At 39.1% G+C, this 21,746-nt stretch overlaps 1 protein-coding gene across 4 annotated transcripts in view; it reads right to left on the minus strand.

Annotated features, from left to right (window-relative positions):
* Nucleotides 1-21,746, minus strand: part of Ttn (titin) — a 278,578-nt gene that overhangs the window by 147,851 nt on the left and 108,981 nt on the right. For 3 of the 4 annotated variants that reach the window (XM_017317139.1, XM_011239438.1, NM_011652.3), the window contains 34 exons: nucleotides 21,237-21,329; nucleotides 20,851-21,136; nucleotides 19,875-20,058; nucleotides 19,246-19,335; nucleotides 18,880-19,147; nucleotides 18,521-18,781; nucleotides 16,457-16,666; nucleotides 16,178-16,255; nucleotides 16,053-16,079; nucleotides 15,592-15,651; nucleotides 15,328-15,411; nucleotides 13,393-13,467; nucleotides 12,442-12,495; nucleotides 11,444-11,845; nucleotides 10,970-11,029; nucleotides 10,520-10,597; nucleotides 10,282-10,359; nucleotides 9,593-9,679; nucleotides 9,267-9,347; nucleotides 8,084-8,167; nucleotides 7,630-7,716; nucleotides 6,074-6,157; nucleotides 5,780-5,860; nucleotides 5,567-5,644; nucleotides 5,325-5,399; nucleotides 4,973-5,074; nucleotides 4,435-4,536; nucleotides 2,557-2,637; nucleotides 2,320-2,388; nucleotides 2,021-2,098; nucleotides 1,775-1,858; nucleotides 1,325-1,408; nucleotides 1,004-1,087; nucleotides 227-307 (listed from right to left, as the gene is read on the minus strand). The exons of the other annotated variant lie outside the window; for it this stretch is intronic. In XM_017317139.1, coding sequence (XP_017172628.1) covers nucleotides 227-307; nucleotides 1,004-1,087; nucleotides 1,325-1,408; nucleotides 1,775-1,858; nucleotides 2,021-2,098; nucleotides 2,320-2,388; nucleotides 2,557-2,637; nucleotides 4,435-4,536; nucleotides 4,973-5,074; nucleotides 5,325-5,399; nucleotides 5,567-5,644; nucleotides 5,780-5,860; nucleotides 6,074-6,157; nucleotides 7,630-7,716; nucleotides 8,084-8,167; nucleotides 9,267-9,347; nucleotides 9,593-9,679; nucleotides 10,282-10,359; nucleotides 10,520-10,597; nucleotides 10,970-11,029; nucleotides 11,444-11,845; nucleotides 12,442-12,495; nucleotides 13,393-13,467; nucleotides 15,328-15,411; nucleotides 15,592-15,651; nucleotides 16,053-16,079; nucleotides 16,178-16,255; nucleotides 16,457-16,666; nucleotides 18,521-18,781; nucleotides 18,880-19,147; nucleotides 19,246-19,335; nucleotides 19,875-20,058; nucleotides 20,851-21,136; nucleotides 21,237-21,329 — 3,810 coding nt within the window. The remainder of the gene's footprint in view (nucleotides 1-226; nucleotides 308-1,003; nucleotides 1,088-1,324; nucleotides 1,409-1,774; nucleotides 1,859-2,020; nucleotides 2,099-2,319; nucleotides 2,389-2,556; nucleotides 2,638-4,434; nucleotides 4,537-4,972; nucleotides 5,075-5,324; nucleotides 5,400-5,566; nucleotides 5,645-5,779; nucleotides 5,861-6,073; nucleotides 6,158-7,629; nucleotides 7,717-8,083; nucleotides 8,168-9,266; nucleotides 9,348-9,592; nucleotides 9,680-10,281; nucleotides 10,360-10,519; nucleotides 10,598-10,969; nucleotides 11,030-11,443; nucleotides 11,846-12,441; nucleotides 12,496-13,392; nucleotides 13,468-15,327; nucleotides 15,412-15,591; nucleotides 15,652-16,052; nucleotides 16,080-16,177; nucleotides 16,256-16,456; nucleotides 16,667-18,520; nucleotides 18,782-18,879; nucleotides 19,148-19,245; nucleotides 19,336-19,874; nucleotides 20,059-20,850; nucleotides 21,137-21,236; nucleotides 21,330-21,746) is intronic. 4 annotated transcript variants of the gene reach the window in all.

Genomic DNA, 21,746 nt, shown 5'->3' on the forward strand with positions numbered 1-21,746 from the left:
TCATTCCTTTATGAGAGTCTCCCACACTGGCTATGGGTGACCTTGGTTATCTCTTGAAGGTAAAAGTCTCATAAATGCACACTGACTAGTCATGATGTCAGATGGTCAAGTGCTTGACTCCAGTTAGGGGCAAGCGAGGAGAGTAGAGGGGTTAAATTGGCAGCTAGCAGACAAGGCGACACACACAGCTTTATGCTTTATATGATCCAATCAAAGTGCAATGTACCTTTAGTGGGTCGGGGTTCTCTCTTTGGAACTTCAATGGACACCTTTTCTTCTTTAACAGCTCTTTTTCTAACTTCGGTCACTTTAAAAGAGCAACGATTAGAAGTAAATTGCAAGAGCCTGAAGATGATTGTGTTAAGAGAACTTTGGCAAGAGCAACCCAAGAACAAACCCAAGCATGGTGCTCCACTAAAAAGACCCTTTCACTAAAATTGTGAGAAAAATCAATAGGCCTGAAAGTCCACATCATTCCGGGTGCCTGGGAATACTTTCCCCCAGGCTGTTTAATGTTTCAGAGATGCTGGGTAATCAGGTGGGATTTGGGAGAGAGTTAAGAGAGACAAGCTGCAACAATGAATGTACACCCGAGGACAACCTTAGGAAGGAACCTGAAGTTCACCAACGCTGTCGGTGCCCTAATTCTAATCCTCCCACCCCGATCCACAGGGACAATGCAGCATGTTGAGGAGTTAAAGAAACCAAATTGACACCAAAGTTTACCACATAAAACAAACATCAAGACAGGTGAGTCTGAGATGGAACGAACAGACATACTAGATGACAAATACATCTTAATGTAAATTATACATATTTGCGGTAGGGTAGAAAAAGGTACTTTCTGCAACCAGAATTATTTAGTTTTGCAGTGATGTGGAACAGCTTACTCTTCCCACTCTCGATATGTATGCACTTACGTCACTTCCCTCACCTGCCAGTTCTACTCTACCCATCTCAAGACCTCAACGCTTATTACTATCCCTTTAAAGAGCCATTATACCTTTAGCTGGTGGCTCCTCCTCTCTTCGAGGTTTGAGCTTGGGAAATCTTTCTTCAGGGGCAACTTTCTTAGGTTCCTCTGGCACTTTAAAGACAGATTTCACTTTAAAGAATTGCTTTTCTTCATCCAGACCACAAAACGTACAAACCACAGAGGAGTGACACGGACATAAAAGATTCAACCCTTCCCAAAGTTCAGACATTCTACAATATTTTAAAAGAAGACAATGACCACCCTTTTTCTTTATAAGTTCCCCTCAGCCAGTGTACTTATAAAGAGAGCAAGACAAGGCAACACTGACGTATGAAAAGGCTTCTGTACCTCTCGCTCTCGGAGGCGCCTCCTTTTTAGTTACAGCCACAAGAACTTTTTCTTCCTGGGTAATTTTCATGTGCCTTTCGGCCACTTGGAAGATAATTTAAAATTAGCATTCTATAACATTTAGAATAGAATACACACAAACATATATACATACATACATATACATACATACATATATACACATATACATACACATTGACACACATATTCATGCACACACATATATACAAGCCAGAAAGTACTGTGGTTTTAGAACAGAAGAATTTATAAAGCACACACAACTAAACACCACAATAAACAAGTAATACTTCATAAAGCCATAATACACCACCATCACAAACAGACACTAACAATCTACATAGAAAACTTATGACCCATAGATGGTAGCTGGAGGAAGAAAGGAAGATAAGACTCTATGTTTTTATTGTTTCTTTAGGGGACGTCATTTACCTTTGGTTGGGGGAGGTTCTTCTATCCCAACCTCTTCTGCAGGAGCCCTCTTCTCGGGAACTGGTCTCTTTGATTCTTCAGGGGCTTTGAAAACATCAGGCAATGTGGTCAGATGTGGTGCAAAGAGTGCCAAACCTATGCACAGTTACTCTCTCCCCAGTGGGATAAAGATCTGAAGAATGCATCAATTTACTATCAAGACAGGGAGTGAGGTGTCACCTGAGGGCACAGTGGACCCCAGTATACCTTTGGCTGGCGGCACCTTTTTGGGAGCTGGTGCAGGAACTTTCTTCTCTGGTACAATTTTCTTTGGTGGTTCGGGAACTTTGAAAATATTAAGAACATTAGTTTGTATTTTTTTTTTTTTAGGAAGTATCATTATTTGGGTGCCACAACACCCTCTTTGTAAAGATCTCACAGGTACACCAACATGAATGACTATACTAACAAAGTGTACAAATTCTGACAAAATCTTAAAGATGCATAGAGATGTCACTAGACATGTCAAGACAGACAGAATTGCACATCTGTGAGAGAGACCGTACCTTTAGTGGGTGGAGGCTCCTCAATTTTAGCAGGAACTTTTGGTTTTGGTATAATTTTCTTCTCAGGCACTTGAAAAGATTATAAAATATACTTGTAGAAAATGTACAGTTTTTTCCAATAAATATGTAGGAGACCTTTTTATTAGTCATGCTATTCATTATTTGTAATATAGATGGTAAATTATATATAGGAGGGAATGACAAATACAGGGTTAAAATATTTAAGAGTTGGTATACCTTTGGCTGGTTCAACTTCCACTTTCTTAGAGATAAAGTGCATCTTTTCTTCCACAACATATTCCTCGGGCTCTTCCAACACTTTTAGGACATCGAATTCAAAGAAGAAAAATGTAGACATTTTTTCATGTTTAGTTTTAACCATAATTTATCACTTCAAAACAATAATCAACATTGCCATACTTTAGCATTTGCTAAATCTCTGATTGTCTCCATTTAAGATACCTGAAGAATATTTGAATCAGAGATAATACTGTAATAAAGAGTACTAGCTTTACTAATTTATTGTATATCACAAAGACAGTAAGGCTCCAATTCACAGGAATAACAGGACACATGACAAGTGACCAGTTCAAGGGACTAAACAAACAGCACAGGATTTGAAGCTAGGTTGTTGTTGTTGTTGTTGTTTTGTTTTGTTTTAAAATCTAACACTCTGGGTTTGAAGGCAGAAAGGCAGAAACATTAACTTAAAGATAAAAAGCAAGATAGTTCATGCCCCATTCCCCAGTTTTGTGGGGTAGCTGTGTTAGAAGACATGAGAGACTTCATGTAATCTTTTCTGAGCCTGTGTGTATAAGGTTTACTGTAGAATGATCGTAGAAAAGGCTAATTAAAAACACCTGTGTTGCCTAAAATGAAAAGAAGCTTCAGGTCTCGCCATCTTTTCAGCTTAGTGCAGACACAAGAATCACGGAACATCTTGCTCTTCCTTGCTTGAGTTTGAGGCACTGAGAAAGTTTATATAGCATCCTGCATCAAAAGCTGAAATGGTTCCAGACCTATGTGAGATGAGATGTTCCATGTGTATGCTCTATATGATTCCCCAAACACTTCTAGGAAGGATAGTCTTCAAATCTGCCTGGTCCCTGACCATGCCCACTTTTGTGGTCTGTTCTAGGAAATGCAACTGAATGGTTAGGTTTGTTTGGGAATCATGGCTCACCCTATTGCATTCTAGATTATTCTACTAAGTTTGGAAATACTGGATTTCATGTGGAGTTTTCTTCTAAGTGGAGAAAGGGGATGTGATTGTTAGACAGAGGTGCACTTGAGAATAACTGGAGTACTCAAAATCTACTTAATATTAGGGAAGGAGTTACGTTGGAACATACCCATTTTCCTTTAAAACAGAGCTATGCCTGTCCCTTATCAGGAGTGTTCCTTTAGATATACAGCACTAGATAGACTGTGGGATCTTTGTAGGGAACCTAGTAGTGTTTTATTTGACCAAAAGGGAATCACAACAAGATGAAGTTTACTGTTTCAATTGTTAAACACATCAGAGAGTTGTGTTTAAAGCCGATGGAACATCTGGACATGTCTGCCTGATTGCAGATACTAAATGATTTTTTTTCTATATGTGGATTAGAGGAAAGCTCCTTTAGTTCAGTGGTTTTTGTCAAATATCCCTTTGACTTCTGAAGTTAATGTATCATATATTTTCTTCTTTCTTTTTAAAAAAGTAAATAAGTGAATTAGGAATTGGACAGTCCACTTAATAATACCCCTGTTTGTGTGTTGTGGAAATCATGATTTGAGAAACACCATGTATATACCAGATAACCAAGGTGAAGTGTCTACCAGCCTACCACACTGAAGCCAAATCCTGCCTCATAAAAGGGGGTATCCACATGAGGATGCCCACCCGCCTCAGTTGTCTGTAACCATGAAGCCATTACTTCCAAATAGCTAAAGAAGAGATGGAAATTAATGTCATAGGGTATTTACTCTTATATAATGAATGCTTTTGAATCTTTTATTTTGATTAAACAGGCACCTGTACTAAGGTCAGTATATGAACCTGTGTCATGCCTCTTGGATGACTTTCATTATTATCTCTACAGCAATCATCCCTCACTTATTTCTGCCATTTACCTTCATACTCTGTGATTTCTGCTTCCTCCTCATCTCTTTCCTCTTCCCTATACACCGAAACAGACACTCTTTCCTCTTCTTCAGAGTAAGTCCATTCCTCCTCTGTAGATGGGTTAAAAGATAAGATTTGATGATTTAAACTCAGTGGGCAGGAATACATCCAGCGGTCATGTGTTCACTACGGATGGATGAAGATTCCCCTATCAACTTAGGACATGGGACTTTCTAACTACAAGAGGGAAAGAGGCAAGACAAGAAGAGACTAAAGCCCAAGACCAAGAGAAATACTTGACTAAGGTCCCAGAGTGTCCAAATTAAAATGATTTCCTTTTCAACACCTTATTCACTTTATAAGAATGGCTTAAGATCAAAGTAGACACAAAAGATAGTTCCAGAAGACTACAGCAGGCAGAGGTATTCCAACACCTACACAAGATGGAAACAGGTTCTCACGAAAACATTTACATCCTAAAGAGGAGAGACTCCTCCAAGGGAGCTGTTCACAGATGCTGCCTGCCTCCTTTCTGGTTATATATACCTTCGTGCCGCATGAGTTCCACTCTCTGAGGAACTGCCACCGATAGTTTTTCTTCAGCAGCAAATCTTTTCTCTTCTACAACAGTTTTCTTAGAAACTTCAGCTTTAAGAAAGCATCAAAGTTGAAGCTTAAGAATCAATACTGACACCAATCCCCCTTCTCCCTAGAGTTTGGGAAAGCGTTGCAGTACGCCACTTTCTTTAGCAAAGTGGACAAAGACATTACACATCCCAAGAAAACACACACACACACACACACACGTCTCTCAGAAGCGAGACAAAGAGGGAACACACTCGACCAATGTAGCAAGAAGCACTACAAGATTTCTTTAGAAGACTGAGACCAATCCTACCTCGGGGAGGAGCTTTCTTAGGGATGGGAGCTGGAACAACCGCCTCAGGAACAGCTTTCTTAGGTGGCACTGGCACTTTAGAAATATTATACACTAAATATTAGAGCTCTGATGCTTTCCCACTGAAGCCCAGCTCAGAGCTTGTCCCCACACACTCTTTACACACCACAAAGCTCCCAAGTCATCCTTGCCTCGAAGCATAACATTGTAAAAGATAGCTTTTGTAAGACAGCTGGCGATACCTTTTGGTGGGGGGACTTCCTCTTTTCTAGGAACAGGTCTTTTTTCTTCGGGAACTTTCTTCTTTGGTATTTCTGGTACTTGAAGAATAACATTTATATATATTTTTAAAAATGTATAGGAAAATGAACATAGAACAGGCAGGCCCACAGAGAAAGACATGCAATTAAAGAAGCTTGAAGAAAAGCCATGGTTATGGGGATGTGGTGGGGTACCTGCTGGTGGAGGGGACTCCTCTCTTTGAGTAATGATGGCTATTTTTTCTTCTGTGACAACCTTCTTCTGCACTTCAGGAACTTCAAAAGACATTTGTAGAATTGGGTTTATATTTTTAAAAGTAGCTACTGAATAATTACTTTGAAAGGGTCTAGACAGGTAGACACTTCAGTTGTGTTGTCACTGACCATAACATATCCACTTTGAATTAAACAAACTAGTTAACAGATAAACACCAATGTCTTGTACTGGAGACATAAAGACTGGGCTCCCTTAATAGGCAAGTTTCCTACCTTTAGCTGGAGGGGCTTCCTTCTTCTTTGTCACAGGAACAGGAATCTTTTCTTCGGGAGCAGGTTTCTTTGGAGCCTCTGGGACTTAAAGTTTTAAAATAGCAGGTCAGTGCAGGCATGTTTCATTTCTGTGAATGGACAGAGGCGCATCTCCAAAGCGACACACAGAGCATTAATGTTATATATATATATATAGACTGTTCACTGGTATAAGTAGAAAGATCCCACTTTAGAGTCATGGTATAGTAACTGTCACATACAATGTTTTAGAAGCATTTAAAAGACTGAAATGTGTTATGTAACAAAAGTGTGTATAGAATGAATTCTTATATGCTATAGAATCCATTCCTTATGCTAGTATGACTTTTTGTGTATATATGTATATTGGTACATGCGTGTATGTGTATGCTTTGGGAGGGTAAAAATAACCTTGGATGTTATTTCCCAGATGCTATACTCACTATTTTCCTTTAAGACACCGTCCTTCACTGGCCTGGACCTTGCCATGTAGGTTATGCTCCCTGACTAGTAAGCCCCAAGGAAAGCCAATTGTCTCTATTCCCCCACCCTCAAGCGTTCTTGGAAACAAGTGTTCCACTATGGCCTTTTATTTATTCTATTTAAAGCAGGCACATGATTTCCAATTATCAAACATGGTCAAGGCCAGCATTTCACTAAGTTTGTTCTTCACGCTTGTCAGTATGACCTGCTGCAAACAAATCAGCCAGGGATTATACAAGTAATGCAGGGTGTGGGTAATGTGTATAGGAAAAAGTCTCTGCATAGATTGTTTTGAACGAGGGGTAAATCATGACCCCTTATGGCCTTTCTAAATTACAACTCTAACACTGTAGAAGAGTCAGACCCATGTAGCTTGCCCCTGCTGAGTGCATTCTGTTTCTGGTTGTCTAAAGTATAATCAAAATGTAGGATACCCTCTAGAACAGGTCCCTCAGTAGCACAGTAGGCCAATGGCTGTAGGGACCTCTATGTTATAAAATGTTGTGCATGTATGCACCAGTATTTTTCTGTAAGACATTCTGTCATTTAGAATACATTTCCAAATGTTTATAGTAGCTTTAAAGAATTTCAAGACACACAGAGAGAATAAATGTCAAAACTCTGTTCTCCCCTACTGAAGACTCTCCATATTCTCCGCCACCAACCCTTTCCCATTAACACAGCTTCAGTCTCATCATGGACACACAACAATGTCTTAATGAAGAAGACACACACGTGAGTGTGAAAGAGAGATGTTTTGTGGTATAAAAACATGTCTAAAAGATGTTCCACAAATCCTTCTCAAGGATGATATTAAACATTTCAGGTTTGACATAATTACTTCTTATAACACTTTTTGGGCACCGCCTTAGGAATGTCCAGAACAATAAATAATATATAACAAGGGTATATCTCCAAAGGTGACAAACATGTTTTAAACATGAGGAACATGCTGAAGAGATGAGAGACAAGGACAACATAGTACAAATGAAGACAGTGCAAAGCAGAGCTGGCCCCTGGGGGTGACAGCTGTCTCCACCGGGAGTTCTGGATACCTTGTGGAGGGGCAGCTGGCTCTTTCTTCTTGGGAATAGGAACTGGCTTTTTCTCCTCTGGCACAGGTTTCTTGGGAGCCTCAGGAACTTTAAAGATAACATTGTTGAAACAGTGTTGAGTGTTACAGTCTTCTGAGATACTTAAGATTATAGGGAAGCATCCAGCCTCATTAAGAACTTAAGAATTAAAAAGTCGTTTAGTGTGTTCTGCTTGTGGAATGCTTAGTACATCAACACCAGGCAGACATCACACACATGACATGAGGTAGACAAATACCCAGTTAGGATGGTCTAGCATGTAAAACTCTTATTAACATGTGTTACCACAAATTAATGAAATCGATAGATTGAGAGTTAACTACATGAGAGATTGTTTACTGATAACATTTGTCAATACATAGGTCTCACACACAAAAAGTCCAAAAAAGACAAAATTCCCCAAATGTTATTCTACCTTTGGCTGCTGGGGGTTCCACCTTCTTAGGAATGGGAACAGGGACCACTTCTTCTGGAACTGGCTTTTTAGGTGGTTCAGGGACTTTAAAAGAAATGTACTGTATTTGAGAAACTGCTCATCTGGACAAGACATATATTCTTATAAGACAAGAGCAAAGAGTAGATGTCCCTCCTTTTTGCCAGTTGGATACAAGAAAATCGTACTTCAGAAACCAAGATTTGTGGGAATGGCTGAATGGCCAAGTAGAAAAGGAACAACTGTGTTTATCATTTTAATGGCATGGGTTTTTATAGTGGAAATGGTGAATGAAATCTTGCTTTGTTTAAAGCCAGTTGGATGACCACAATTAGGTGATATTAAACGTTTTTTTAAAATTTTGGCTAGGGAAAGAGGATATAACTGTGATGTAGAGTTTAGAGTCCTCCTTCCCTCTCTCCCTCCCTCCCTTCCTTCCTTTCTTCCATACACGGTCTTACCATGAGGTCCAGCTGGCTTGAAACTTGCTTATGTACAGCAGGCTAGCCTCCAACTCACAGAGATCTGCCTGCCTCTGCCTCCTTATCATTAGGATTTAAGACGTGCACTACCTTGCCCAGTGGTTACTGTATTTTTCAATTTCAGTGGTGGGGAAATACTGACACACTTGGCCACAGTGTGACTAGTACTCTACAGTTCTGAGTTAGAAAGCTTTGGCCAGCAGGCAACCATCCTATTGCATTCTTGCTGCACAAAGAGCAGATGCAGACAACCCCAGAAACAGAGGGAGTAATAAAATGCAGAAAACCCGGAAGTTACGAGTTTTGAGTATTAAGGAATTTCTAATAGAATTTACTTAAATGATAAATTTACAAAACTGAGTTTTTAATACTTCTGGTATACTGAACTCCTAACTGAGAAGATTCTTCACGTTTTAAACAAGCCTTTGGTGAGCTGATATGAGGGGCTTCCTCATGTATTATTTCCAAATACATATGTCAGCAGACTGAAGTGCCCAGAGACAGGGAGTAGAGCCTTGTATGCTTCATCCCTTTGTACTCTCTCTCCAGTGAGTCCTTTGTCCATCCAGACTCTCCATCTGTCACCTGTGTGACTAATTCTGATACTTAGTATCAGTGTCGTTACATATTGACTGAGAATTTTGCCTGAAAACATTTTAAACATAGAATTAATTTACTGATACCTTTGGGTGGTGGTTCAATCTTTTTGGAAACTGCAACGTGAATTTTCTCTTCAGTGACAGTTTTCTTTTGCACCTCGGGGACTTTTAAGAAAATACAATCTTAATTACTGATAGATCATGTTGTGGATGGCAATTGTAATTTACTAAGAATATCAAAACAAAAAAATAATTAAAGGCAACAGACAAGAAAGGGAAAAGATAACAGAGAAATACAAAGAGACAGAAAGGCCTACACCATCACACAGTAGGCAAGAAGGGAACTGAAAAGCTCTGTTTTTTAATCTGAAACTGTGTCTTCAGCTCTCAAATTCAAAACTGCTATATACCTGAGACAGACACCTCTTCCTCTGTGTGAGAAGCAAAGAACATCTTTTCTTCAGAGATAACCATCTTCTTTGTGTGCACAGCTGGTACTTTAAAAAGAGCATTGCCATGTTACTATTTCCTTTTCTAGGACAGGACATCAGATGAGACACAGATAGATAGTCTACCACATGATGGTATACAATATGCAAATCTTTAGACACAGCTTGAATGGGTTAGTATGGTAGATTAAGAACAAGATCAGTCTCAAGGAGAAAACAAATCATGTTTTGCTCTGTCTGGACAAACCAACCATGCAGTCTCATATCAAGTACAATTAAATAAGAATCAAATAGCCACAACTTCTTCACATACAATGCACCACTTCCCCACATCTATTAGGACCAATTTATATAAATTAAAGGGTGGGAAATATTACATGCAATGTAATACACTGCATGGTAAAGTTAGAAGATTACTCGTTAAACACAAAACCTTCCTTAAATTAAAAAGAAAGTCATTTCTAAGCAAGACCGAAAGCAAAAATAAACTTATTGAATTATACATAGTAGTATAATCCAAAATAAAATGTGCACTATACAAACGATAAAGTATTCATGGTGCTTTTGAATAATTTAGCAATGTATGTTCAGATATCCGTATGCATAGATTACAATAATCAGAGCTTGTAGCTTCAAATGAAGATGTATACCTTTCACTTCAATTATTTCTTCCTGCACTGGAGTCCGGGAAGGTTTTTGTGGAACAATCTTCTTAGAAACTTCAGGTACTTTAAAAACATGTACAAATACATTTGTAATGTGAAGGAGATTTCATAGCGCAAAATTTCAAAACTATGTCAGCTTGGGTAACTATATAAATCTCATGTGAGCATATATCGGAGAGCTTAGGTGCATGTCACTAGAAGAGTCTTTAAATGGTGTCGGTACCTTTGATGACTTGAACTTTTTCTTCCTCCATTCTCCGAGTAGTCTTTTCAACTTTTTCAACTACTGGCTTCTTTACAACTGCAAATATTTTAAAGAAATTGCAGTACTTTTAGAATTTCTATTAAAAATCCTTTCTTTTTTCTCTGTACATACACACATATGTATGTAAATAGAATAGTTTTAGAGACAGGCAGGTTTGGTGTTTTCAACCTTAAGCGCGAGTTACTGGAACTGTTTATATTCATTTTATCTTTACTGTAACATTCTTTTATCTTAATATTTTTACTGTTTCGAGTAGATATAAATTCTCAAGAGAAAATTCATAGATACAATAAACTCAGAGAAGAAGTTGTGCCTATTGGATTTAACTGTTGATTCAGTCATCCTTGCCAAACAAGCCATGATAAGGACAGGAATACTCTGCTTATTTAAATGATTCTAATCACATACCTTTGGGAGGTGGTACTTTCTTTTCAGGCACTTTGGCTGGGATTTTCTTCTCATGTAATTCTTTAATAAAAAGCACAAGATAAACAGGGATGCTTAAACCAGTCAATTCTAATAGGCTGTGTTTGTTGCAGATGTTAAAAAGCTAAGTGTAATTTAGTATTGTGAAAGGAATCTGTCATGCTGGGCAGTATATGACCAACATAACTGTAGAGCAAAGTCTCAAGATAGAATTGAGTAGTAAGGGCCCATGGGATGTAGCCTCAGTACTGGGACTAAGTGGTTCAACCTACAATGAAATCACATCATCTCACATAGGGATGATGTCTACTCTAGAAATTAAAGGATTAAAGACCATAGCCTTGGAGAAACCAAAATGATCATCTTAGCTTTTATGCCCATCTTACATCAAGTAACAACATCAAAGGAAGCAAAAATGAGGCGCAGAGGAAGAATGGCCACCCAGTTGATGCTTACCTTCATGAACCTCCTTCTGAACCTGAATTATTTCTCTTTCATGGTAAATCTCTTCCCACTCTTCCTCCCCTTCATCGTAGCCCTCTTCTCTCTCATAGTACTCCTGTCCTTCTTCAAAGTCCTCCTCCCATTCCTCGTGGACTTGCTTTTTAGCTTCCACCTTGATCTCTTCATAGTCTTCATCTGGTTCTTCATAATAGGGTTCTTCATATGGCTCTGTGTATGGTTCCGTTTCCAATTCCTCATAGGGCTCTTCCCAAGGCTCTATGTGAACTTTCTTTTCGTAGACTGCTTCCTCTCGTTCATACACAGCCTCTTTCTCTTTGTGAACCTCTTTCTTTCTGGTGATGGTTGTTATTTTTACCTCTTCAGCCTTAGAGGACACGTCAATAATCTCAGAAGCTGAAAGACAAAAGGAGAAGGGGGAAGAGAAGGAAAAATCCCATCAATTACACCCATCAGAAAGCTTTATCCAAGGGAAATCCACAGTTATTCAGCACCAAGCTCTGCAGATGCTGTAGTATTAGACTGAGAATCTCTTATGGTTTGCTTTTTATGGGTTCGATTTTATTAACTAGGCAACATGACAGGATCAAATGCTCTTTGCTCTTGATTTGAGGGTTTTCTTCTAGTGTCAAAAGTATAGATTCAATAGATAGTTTCACATTGCTATACCTTCCATCGTTTTACATGAACACCAGTTTGGAGAGCTCCTTGCAACTCCCCATGAAGCACGACATCAACATTATTTATAAACCCTTAATATGTGTGTGGATTATAATGTAAAGCTTAGAAGGAACCCTTCCTTTTCCATCCATAGCTTCCTTTCCCCTGGAGGAGCACCAGAAAACATTGTTTCTAGCCTTTTTTCACAATGACCAAGGGGACCTGAAAAATTTACAATAACATGGAAGCTTAATATTTAAAAACAATAAAGAGAATACAAGCAAACTTCAGGAGTAAATTATAAAATGGCTAATAATTCCTTTTTTATTTACCTTTTGCTGGAATCATGGGAGTAGGAGGTGGAGGCTTCTTGGCAACTTCTGGGACTTCAAAAAAAACAGAAAATGCATGTTTCCATTTAGACTGTGTGTTGTTTAATGTTTATTAATCTAGAGCACTATCATCATCCTTTGCATATGAATTATTACTAATGTAGCACCGCTTACAGGAGCAGCATAGAGCCCCCATCATCTCCAAACCAAGCTAATATGAGTTGCTATGACAAGTCAGGGTAACAAACTGCCCAGAGGCTGGGGTTTCATTCCAGTTTAGGCTGGTTTGAAACAATTCAAACGTAGAAGAAATAGCAAAGGAATGTGTAAAGGATCTAGTGCTTAAAGCTCACGCCTTTGCTCTTTTCATTATTAACTTTAAAGTTCACCAAACACCCATGCTTTCAAAGTGACCACCCAGGAAAGCCCGTGTGATGGTCGGTGCCTGTGCCTGTGTTGGCCACTGGGTGGGAGGTTGCTGGGCTTTCCCTCTGTGTCAATAGCTGCTTTTTTACATTAGTCATATAAATGTCTTCCATACCCCTCCAAGATAGATTACATTTCTCCTAACTGTGCCACTTTCTGTCTTCAAATGGTAAGACAAGAAAACCAAGAAAGACCCTGAGCTGGGCTACAGGGGCAGCATTGTAGCACCAACCCCTGAACTCCTCTGGGAGGGCTTGGTCAGAAAGAGCAGTGGAACCTGATTGATTTGAAGGTCTCTCTCACATCATCAGCTGTAGATGGCAAGCATTCTCTGCTTGTGTCATCAGTTGTCAGAGGCAGGCGTGGAAGGTAGAAATCCAAGAGTTTGAGAGACGAGGGGATTTCTCATCTCGTGACTCCAACTCTTACCCCTTGTGTTTCCTACACTAAGTTTCCACAGCGAAAACCCTAATGCCATTTCTTGATTAAAATTTTATTTGACTTTTAAAGTTGATTATAATATACCTGGTGGTGGTGGGGCCTCTTCTTTGGGCTTTGTGACAACTTTTTTGGTATCTTTTTTCACACCCTTTTTGGTCACTAAAAACAAAAACAAATATCAGATATAAGTAAAGGTTTTTAGGATAAGAACATTATAAAATAAACTTTATTGTGAGATACTTGCTTCAGAAAAATCATGTACTAAAAAGTGTGTGTGCATGAAAGAGAGAGAGAGAGATAGATAGATAGATTGATTGATTTTGGATACATTTGGTAGAATATATACTGTGGCTTTATATGTCCATTGCTTGTATGGTGGATAAGAATTAGCATTATCAGATGAGGAGGAGAGCAGTTATGCCCTCTCCTCTGTGTTTCATTTGGGTGTGGAGATCAAAATTTTCAGGAGAACAGCAAGTGGAATAAGAGAATTAAAGTCCAACCCATGTCATACGTGTGGGTGCAGCTGCTGCTGCTGCAAGGGGGTATGCACTGGTCACGGCTCTGAGCCATGTTGCCTGTGGCTGTTAGCATTTGTGAGCAGGAAACACCCTGTGATTTTAAAAATCTGATTTAAACTCTCACCTTTTGCAATGAATACCAGCAGTCATGTTGACATTTCCCTTTAAAGGGAAAGCCTTTTTTTTTTTTTTTTTTTTTTTTTTTTTAAACAGAAATTACTGCTTCTGACCCCAGAAAGATCATGGAATCTAATTTATGATTTTTGATTATTCCTCTATGCTGCAAGTACACAAAATATCCTCAAGTATGCTCATATAAATTACAAACATGTTTCCTTCTTTTATTGAAAGTATATGGACTGGAGAGATGGCTCAGTGGTTAAAAGCTCTGACTGCTCTTCCAGAGGTCCTGAGTTCAATCCCAGCAACCACATGGTGACTCACAACCATCCGTAATGGGATCTGATGCCCTCTTCTGGTATGTCTGAAGAGAGCTACAGTGTACTCACATACATTAAAAAAAAACAATCTTTAAAAAAAAAAAAGTATACTAGGCACAAAATTGGATGAAAAATACTGAATTTCTTTGGAACTGACTGAAAAATAGACCAAACATTTTAATATCAATTGCAGCAGGCGTAAGAGAACTCAACATGTCATTCCATGATGTTATTATAGTGGCAGTGACCAGGCTATAGAAAAACACAGCTTTGACCAGTAGATGTTTTATGGCTATGTTGAGAGAATCCTCCTAGCAACTTTGAATTTGTAGCCCTAGGAAGTCTTAGGCAACCTTCTGCCTGGGTTGTATGGCTTCAGGGAAGCTACTTAAGTATTTAGCATTTGAGATGGTCAATTTGTTGTATGTTTAAGGGTTTGTCTGTTTCGTTCTGCTTCTGAGGCAAGGTCTTACTATATAGTTCCATTTGGCTTGTCTTATGGGCCTTATGTTGGTGGTAACTGTCCCGACTCTGCCTTCTGAGCTGGGAACTTAGCTCTTAATTAGTTACCTCCTTCCTTGGTTAACACAATAAAACACAAACAAATCCCCACAGAAGACCCAGTCAAACATGTGAAAGGTATTCTCAGTTATATTTTTGCATAAATAGTATCTAACAACGAGTAGTTAGAAGTATAATTGAGGAGAAAACAAACCCCAATTTTCAGTTTTCTTCTTAACTAATATGATATATTTCCATAAGCTGCTCCACAAATTGGATTTATTATTATCATATTGATTGTTAGGCATAATAGTTAGCAGCATTAAAATAAATTTAATTTTAACTAATACCTAAGTGATTCCTTTGCAATATTTTAAAAGTAAACATAACATTTGGGTTAATCTGATAATTTTCAGAATTTCAAACCATGTAGCAGGAATAACATTTTCAAGTCAGTTCAACTTCTTGACCACAAGAGGGAGCACGAGTGACAGGAAGTCACATTTTCAAGACCAGACTGGAATTCTAAGGTTTACCACTTCAGTTAAGTGTAATACCTTCAATTCGTTTTGCTGGCGGCTTCTTCTCTTCAGGTAATGGCAGCAAAAGAGGGATGGAAGGAGCAACCGCAGGAGGGATTTCTGAGAAGAAAAAAAAGAGACATCTCATGCATTTTGTTTATTAATTCAAGGGTTTAGTCAGAACAACTGACACCAGTCTCTATTTAGAACATGAGCCGAGTGTTTCTCCTGGTTCCACAGTGGAGACGATGAAGTAGAACCTTCCTTCTCTATACCCAGATGCTAAGGCTAGGATCTTACCTTCCGGTGGGACAGCTCTGATGGGCATGGTTGGGATTGGAACTCTGGAATCGGGAATATCTGGAAGAAATGTATAGTGATAAGTACTGGGGAGTTGATAACACACGTTCATTGTTCAGTCACTCCCAACAGCCCCATCCGGCATGCAGACAGGATGATATTCATGACATAACACACGTGCCACACAGTTCTGCTGCTCATGAGATCTTGCTTATTTCTCTATTCACACCTTTGTGTGTTCCTAATAACAACTTCACTTTCTCCACTTCCCCAAATTCATAATGCATAACATTACTCTGCTTGAAATTATTTTTACCAAACAGCATTTTAATGAAAAGAGAAATGGTAACCTTGTGTATTTTAATTGGGCCTCTGTATTTATAAAACCACACTCAACTCACTATAAGCAAAAATTAAATATTAATAGTTATATTGTATTACTATAGATAATAATAACTTACCAGGAGGCTTCATCTCAAGTTTTATTTCTGCAAAAGAAAAAGAGAGTGTTTTTATATGTATAGCTCTCTGGGCAAGATGCTTGCTTTCAGGACAATAGCATGGTCCCCACAGGGCCTGTCCTCACCTTTGGTTGTTAAGTACAGTTCCGCTGTGCTTCTTGCTTCGCCTCTTGGCTCCAGCCGAGCAATTACTGAATAGACACCTGGAGAGAATTGTCATCCTACGTTAGTCTCCTAAAACACTTCCTTAGCTCAATATAAAATGCTCACTTCTGTCTTTCCCTCTTGTTATAAAGTACGCCACAGAGGATTGTAGAATGTAAGCATAAAGGTAGAAATATCAGTAGGCAGGTGCAGGTGAGTCTTACGTTACATAGTCACTGGCAAACTGTCCGTGCAGTTACCTTCGTCATCTGGGGTCACATTGTGGATTGTCATGTAATGGCAGCGGCCGTCGTTTCTAAAGTTGTATTTCTGGCTCTCAGTCAGCTCTGTTGGTCCTTTGTACCAGGTAACTATGGCGTCGTCAAAGGACACTTCGCACTCGAAAGTAGCAGACTGATGCTCGCTCACCACGATGTTCTGTATGCGCTTTGTAAACTGAATGGGTTCGGCTGTTTGGACACAAAGGATGCAGAGTTAGATGGCACAGACAGAAATCTCTGCTGATGTGATTTCGCTCAGATACTTAAAGCTCTTGGTGGCTGAGCTGGGGTTTCATCGTGTGGCTCAAGCAGGTCCCCACTGCCTTGGTCTTTCAAGTGCTGGAATTACAGGGTGGACACGTGCACCACCAGACCCAGCACAATTAGCTTTTTTAGGGAGGGTATCACTGTTGAACCTGGGCCTCACAAAGAAGTGCTATGCCACCCTCGTACTTTAATTTTTTTTATATATTTTTTGAGATGAGGTATACCTAAGATTCGCAGGCTGACCTCAAACTTTCTATCTTCCTGCCCCAGTCTCCCAGATACCCGGGATTGCAGGTCTGCGTTCCCAAGCTTGGCTTCTATTTGTATTCACTTACAACACTAGTGACACATTCTTGTATCAGTAACCAAACTATTTCCAGCCTTCAGGCCATTCTCAGAGAATGGATAGTGGACGGCGTAAAGAAATGCCCAGGAGTCCTTAAAACATTCATATGAAGGAAATGCCACAGGGAGATGTGAACCCAAACTCACATTAAATTTCAAAAGCTGTCCACGAAGTGGAAGGTTCGTAACGGGAGTACACATAGACAATCTTGCACTGAATTCCTTTGCAAACCCTTTCTTAACTTGAGAAAATTATTTTTTGTTGTTGTTGTTATTTAGGATCTAGAATTTTCTTTTCTATAAAGATTTCCCTGGGGAATGATTTCAAATTCAATGTGAAATTTGCAATTCTAAATTTCAGAGGATTCTCCGGAGTTCAGAAACCCACTTTCCAAGCACAGAAAGGTAAACACAAAGGCACCGCCCCCCTGCGGACAGCAGGCGCTTTTAGGAGCCGAACTAGGCGTGAGCAGATCTCCCTTCAGACTTGTGTGGAAGTCTGAGACTACACAGGTAACAGTGTCATGTGCATCCGGTAGACAATGACACTCTGGTGAGCTTTGTCACTGATGAACATATTTACAACATTTACTTATTTAAAAATGAATAGCACTTAAAACTTTACTCCAATATGAAGCTATTTTACTCTACACTTTTAACTTTAAAAACGAGGCACTAATATTCAGTGCAAAATAATTCAGAAACCTGAAATACCTCTGAACAAAAGATTAATATATAATTATTATAATATATAATTAATATAATATGTATTAATTTTAATAATTAAAATGGTACTAAATTATGAGGCACAGTTAACAAAAAAACCAACAAAAACAAAACAAAACAAACAAAAAACCCAAACCTATTCCTGGATAGCTTAAGGTTAATTCCCAAAGCTTAACAATTAAGAAATTATAGTATTGCTCTTTGAGTCAGAAATTTTACTTCAGGGATTCAGACAGTAGGAATAGAATCTTTTAAAGGAAATCAATATTTTTTTTAAAAAAAGCCATTACTCATCATGTATGTTGTTAATGTTATCTATAAAATTTCATACCCTTAACATCAAAGTAAGCCCCCGCCCCCAAAAGTAGCAATTCCTAATCACAGTTTCTTAGATTTATATTTACAACTTCTTTCCCAAGATTTTATTCTAGGAACCGTAGTCATAAATATGAAAATTATTAACTTTAGCTTTTAAGAAGAAACCACCATTAAAAAAACCATGTTAGTCTACATTAAAGTCCTATTTTTGTCTAAAAGAAATGTGTGTTTGGTTGAATATTTTCCTTTTGAATCTATGAGTTTTGACCCAAGGAAGAGTGTGTCATACATGTGGGAGGGTTTGTTCGAGGTGAGACTGCAGGGGCCTGCGCAAGCACTTGCTGATTCTTGCTGCTCCACCAGTAACTCTGTCTAGGTTTCACCCACCTTCGATTCTGAGCTCTGCTGAAGTTTCGAGGTCTTCGTGCTTGCAGGTGTACTGACCCTGGTCCTCTGCACGGACATCGGCAATGGTCAGCTTGTGGACTTTGTGTTCCACTTCCGTTTTCACTCTGCCTTGAGGTTTAAGGACTCTGCCATTTCTGAACCACTCAGATTTCACATTTGGTACAGAAAACTGACACGTCATGGTACAAGTCTGGCCTTCCTTCAGAGTAACGTCCTGGAGATGCCGCTCCCAGGCGGGCTCTGTTGTAACACAGAAACGCACGTTGCTCAGCATCAGCACCATATGCTAATGTGCACAACAGCACTCTCACAAGGCTTTAAAATGAGTTCTCACTCACCAATCACAGTTAGCTTGGCACTAGCGATGTGGGGACCACAGACCAGACGGTAATTGCCCTGATCTTTAGGCTGACAGTTTTTGACTCTGAGTGTGTGCCGGTCACCATCGATGCTTATTTCATATTTGTTACTGGGCTCCAGCTTTTCAGTCCCTTTGTACCAGGAAAGCTTGATTTCTGGATAATTAATCTTAATGTCAATTTCAAAGATGGCGTCATTATCTTTCAGAACTGTCTGATTTTCAATATCCTTGATCAAAGTGACAGGCTAGGAGAAGAATTAATACGTGTTAGTGTTAGTCATTCCTTCCCTATAATTCCCAGTGATAAGTCTGTACATTTTATTATTAACATAGTTCATTTTACCTCTGTCTGTGTCAGCCTTTGCTGAATAAATGCTACAAGTTCTTCGAATTCCTTTTCATCTCTTTCTGACTTCTCTAGTTCCTCGATTTCCTGATTGGGGGGGGGGATAATATATTAGGAACAAAAATTTGAATTAGCAGGTACATGGCTATGCTTGGCCTCCATTCCTTAAATTTTTTAAAAAAATTTATGTGTATTGGTGCTTGTTAAAGATTTAATTTTATTTGTGTGTATTGGTATTTTTAGAGATTTATTTTTCTTTTCTGTGTATGTGTGTTTTGCTTGACTGAGTGATGGACACCATCTGAGTATGGTACTGGCAGGAGCCAGAAGAGAGAGCATCAGATTCACTGGAACCAGAGCCGAGACAATGGTGAGCTGCTATGTGGGTGCTGGGAATTGAACCCTGGTTCCCTGGAAGAGCTGCCCATGCTCTTAACCACTGAAACATCTCTTCAGCCCTCTGGCTTCCATTCCTGATATACCTTAGGTTACAGTATCGTTTAAAGCTAGGTTACAGTAAATTGCCTCCTAGAAATTTAGTGTCTTGGGAATTCAAGGCATTCGGATGATATGGAAGACGTTTGCTGTCTCCATCCCTTAGGGGATGTGGCAACAAAGGGCCATACCAGTCTGTGAGTCTCTTCTTCCTGGCTCTGTTTCAGCAGCTCAAACGCTTGGAGGAGGCCCCGGAAGTCGGTGATTCCGTACATGCGCGCATACTTCTCATACTCTTTAGGATCCACATTTTTGAGAAGTTCCATGATATCAATTTCCTCTTCTTCCCCAGATCCTTTCTTGAGGGCTGGAGTCCTAAAAGAGGAAAAAAGAAGTTAGGATCAATCGTTTGTCATCTGCTTAGGAGTTTGAGCTGTCTGCCGTGACCTAGGATGGTCTGTCTCAGTATCTTTCCTCACTAGGCAACAGTTTCATGCTCTTCATTAAGAAATATTTTTTAAGACATAAATTGTATAAATTTATATCACAAAGTTATAAATAAACTAAGAGAAATAAATTCTTTATTCAGAAATGATTTTTACATGCTAATTTTACCACTTTGACCAAAACAATAAGTTAGTTTGGTGATAGAATGGGTTAATGGTGGGCTCTTGTTTTACAGTGCTGAAATGTGATCAGTGAGTTGAAGAGGAATGAACACAGGAGTGTGTTCATTAACCTCATAACCAGGAGCTCCATTAGTTATGGTTACGTTAAATACCAACGGAAAACTTTATTTAAATATCACATCATGAAAAAGAACTGTGAAAAGGTGAGTGATTCAATAACTTAATAATTATGGTGAAACACAAGTTATTTTGCAATTATTGATTATGGAAATGCCTAAAATTATTGATCTATGAAACTGTAGCATTAAAAAAAAAACTTTGTAAAAGCAAGTCTTTCAGACTTGGACACATAGTATTTAGGTATTTCGTTTTGCCTAAAAGCTTCTAGATGTGTCTCATTCTCTGTTTCTTATTATCATTCTAAAACAAATACCGTCACTAAATTCCACCCACTGACAAGCTGTGAGTCTTGCAGTAGCTCATTCTGAAGGGCTCTGTGAGAATAAGAAGTCCTCTTCACAGTTCTGACAGGACTTACTTTTTCAGCATCGCGCGAAGATCACCTTCAATCTTCTCTTGTTTCTTTCTTTCATCCACCTGTAGGTTGACATTGCTTTCAATTTCACCGTGCTTGTTAAAGGCAACGCAACGGTATAAGCCAGAATCGGTTTTTGTGGTGTCACGAATCTCCAGCTTCGCTTCGTCGCCCTTTTGATGGATAAGAATGCGACCCCCTTGGTTCAGCTGTCTCCACTTCCCTTTTGTCCATTTGACATTCGGGATCGGGTCACCTCCAACTTTTGCAATAAACGTGGCAGTGGTTTCTAAGGAGTGGGGAAAATAAATGTTTTAAAAAATCAATCTTGCTTAATGGGTGCTCGTGAAATTGAACCCATAGCACTCTACAGGTGATTGGACACTCACTTTCCACTACTCTGATGCTCTGAGGCTCTGACACGAAGAAGAGTTTTCCATCCACGGCTGCTTTCTTGGCTGCTGGGGCTGCGGCTGGTTTCTCTGAAACACACATGTCCATGCTTTGTTACTACAAAAACTTGAAAGCTGTAATAAATATTCTGGTGTGTAAAACTTTAAGAGCTTTGGGGTGTGCTCCGCAAACTCACTAACTGTGAGCTATTAGTGACAAAGCCATTTCATAGGCAGTCATTTTAGGGATGGCTACAGGAGGTTGAACTCGAATGGACTGCTAGCATCCAATCTGGGATTTATAGACTTTATTGTATAGATTTCCTCTAGGCTATGACAGAAAGCTATTTCACATCATATCATCATAGCATCATTTTGGGAACTACCCTGAATATATCCTTGTGGATGTGCTATGAGGATTTCAAGAAATAGGCTGTTGAACTCTGGGTAACTTTAAATACTTTGTATCGAGAGTCTTTCCATTAAATCACTGGATACTTTCACTAT

The sequence above is a fragment of the Mus musculus genome, chromosome 2, assembly GCF_000001635.26.
Source record: "Mus musculus strain C57BL/6J chromosome 2, GRCm38.p6 C57BL/6J".
NCBI lineage: Eukaryota > Metazoa > Chordata > Mammalia > Rodentia > Muridae > Mus > Mus musculus.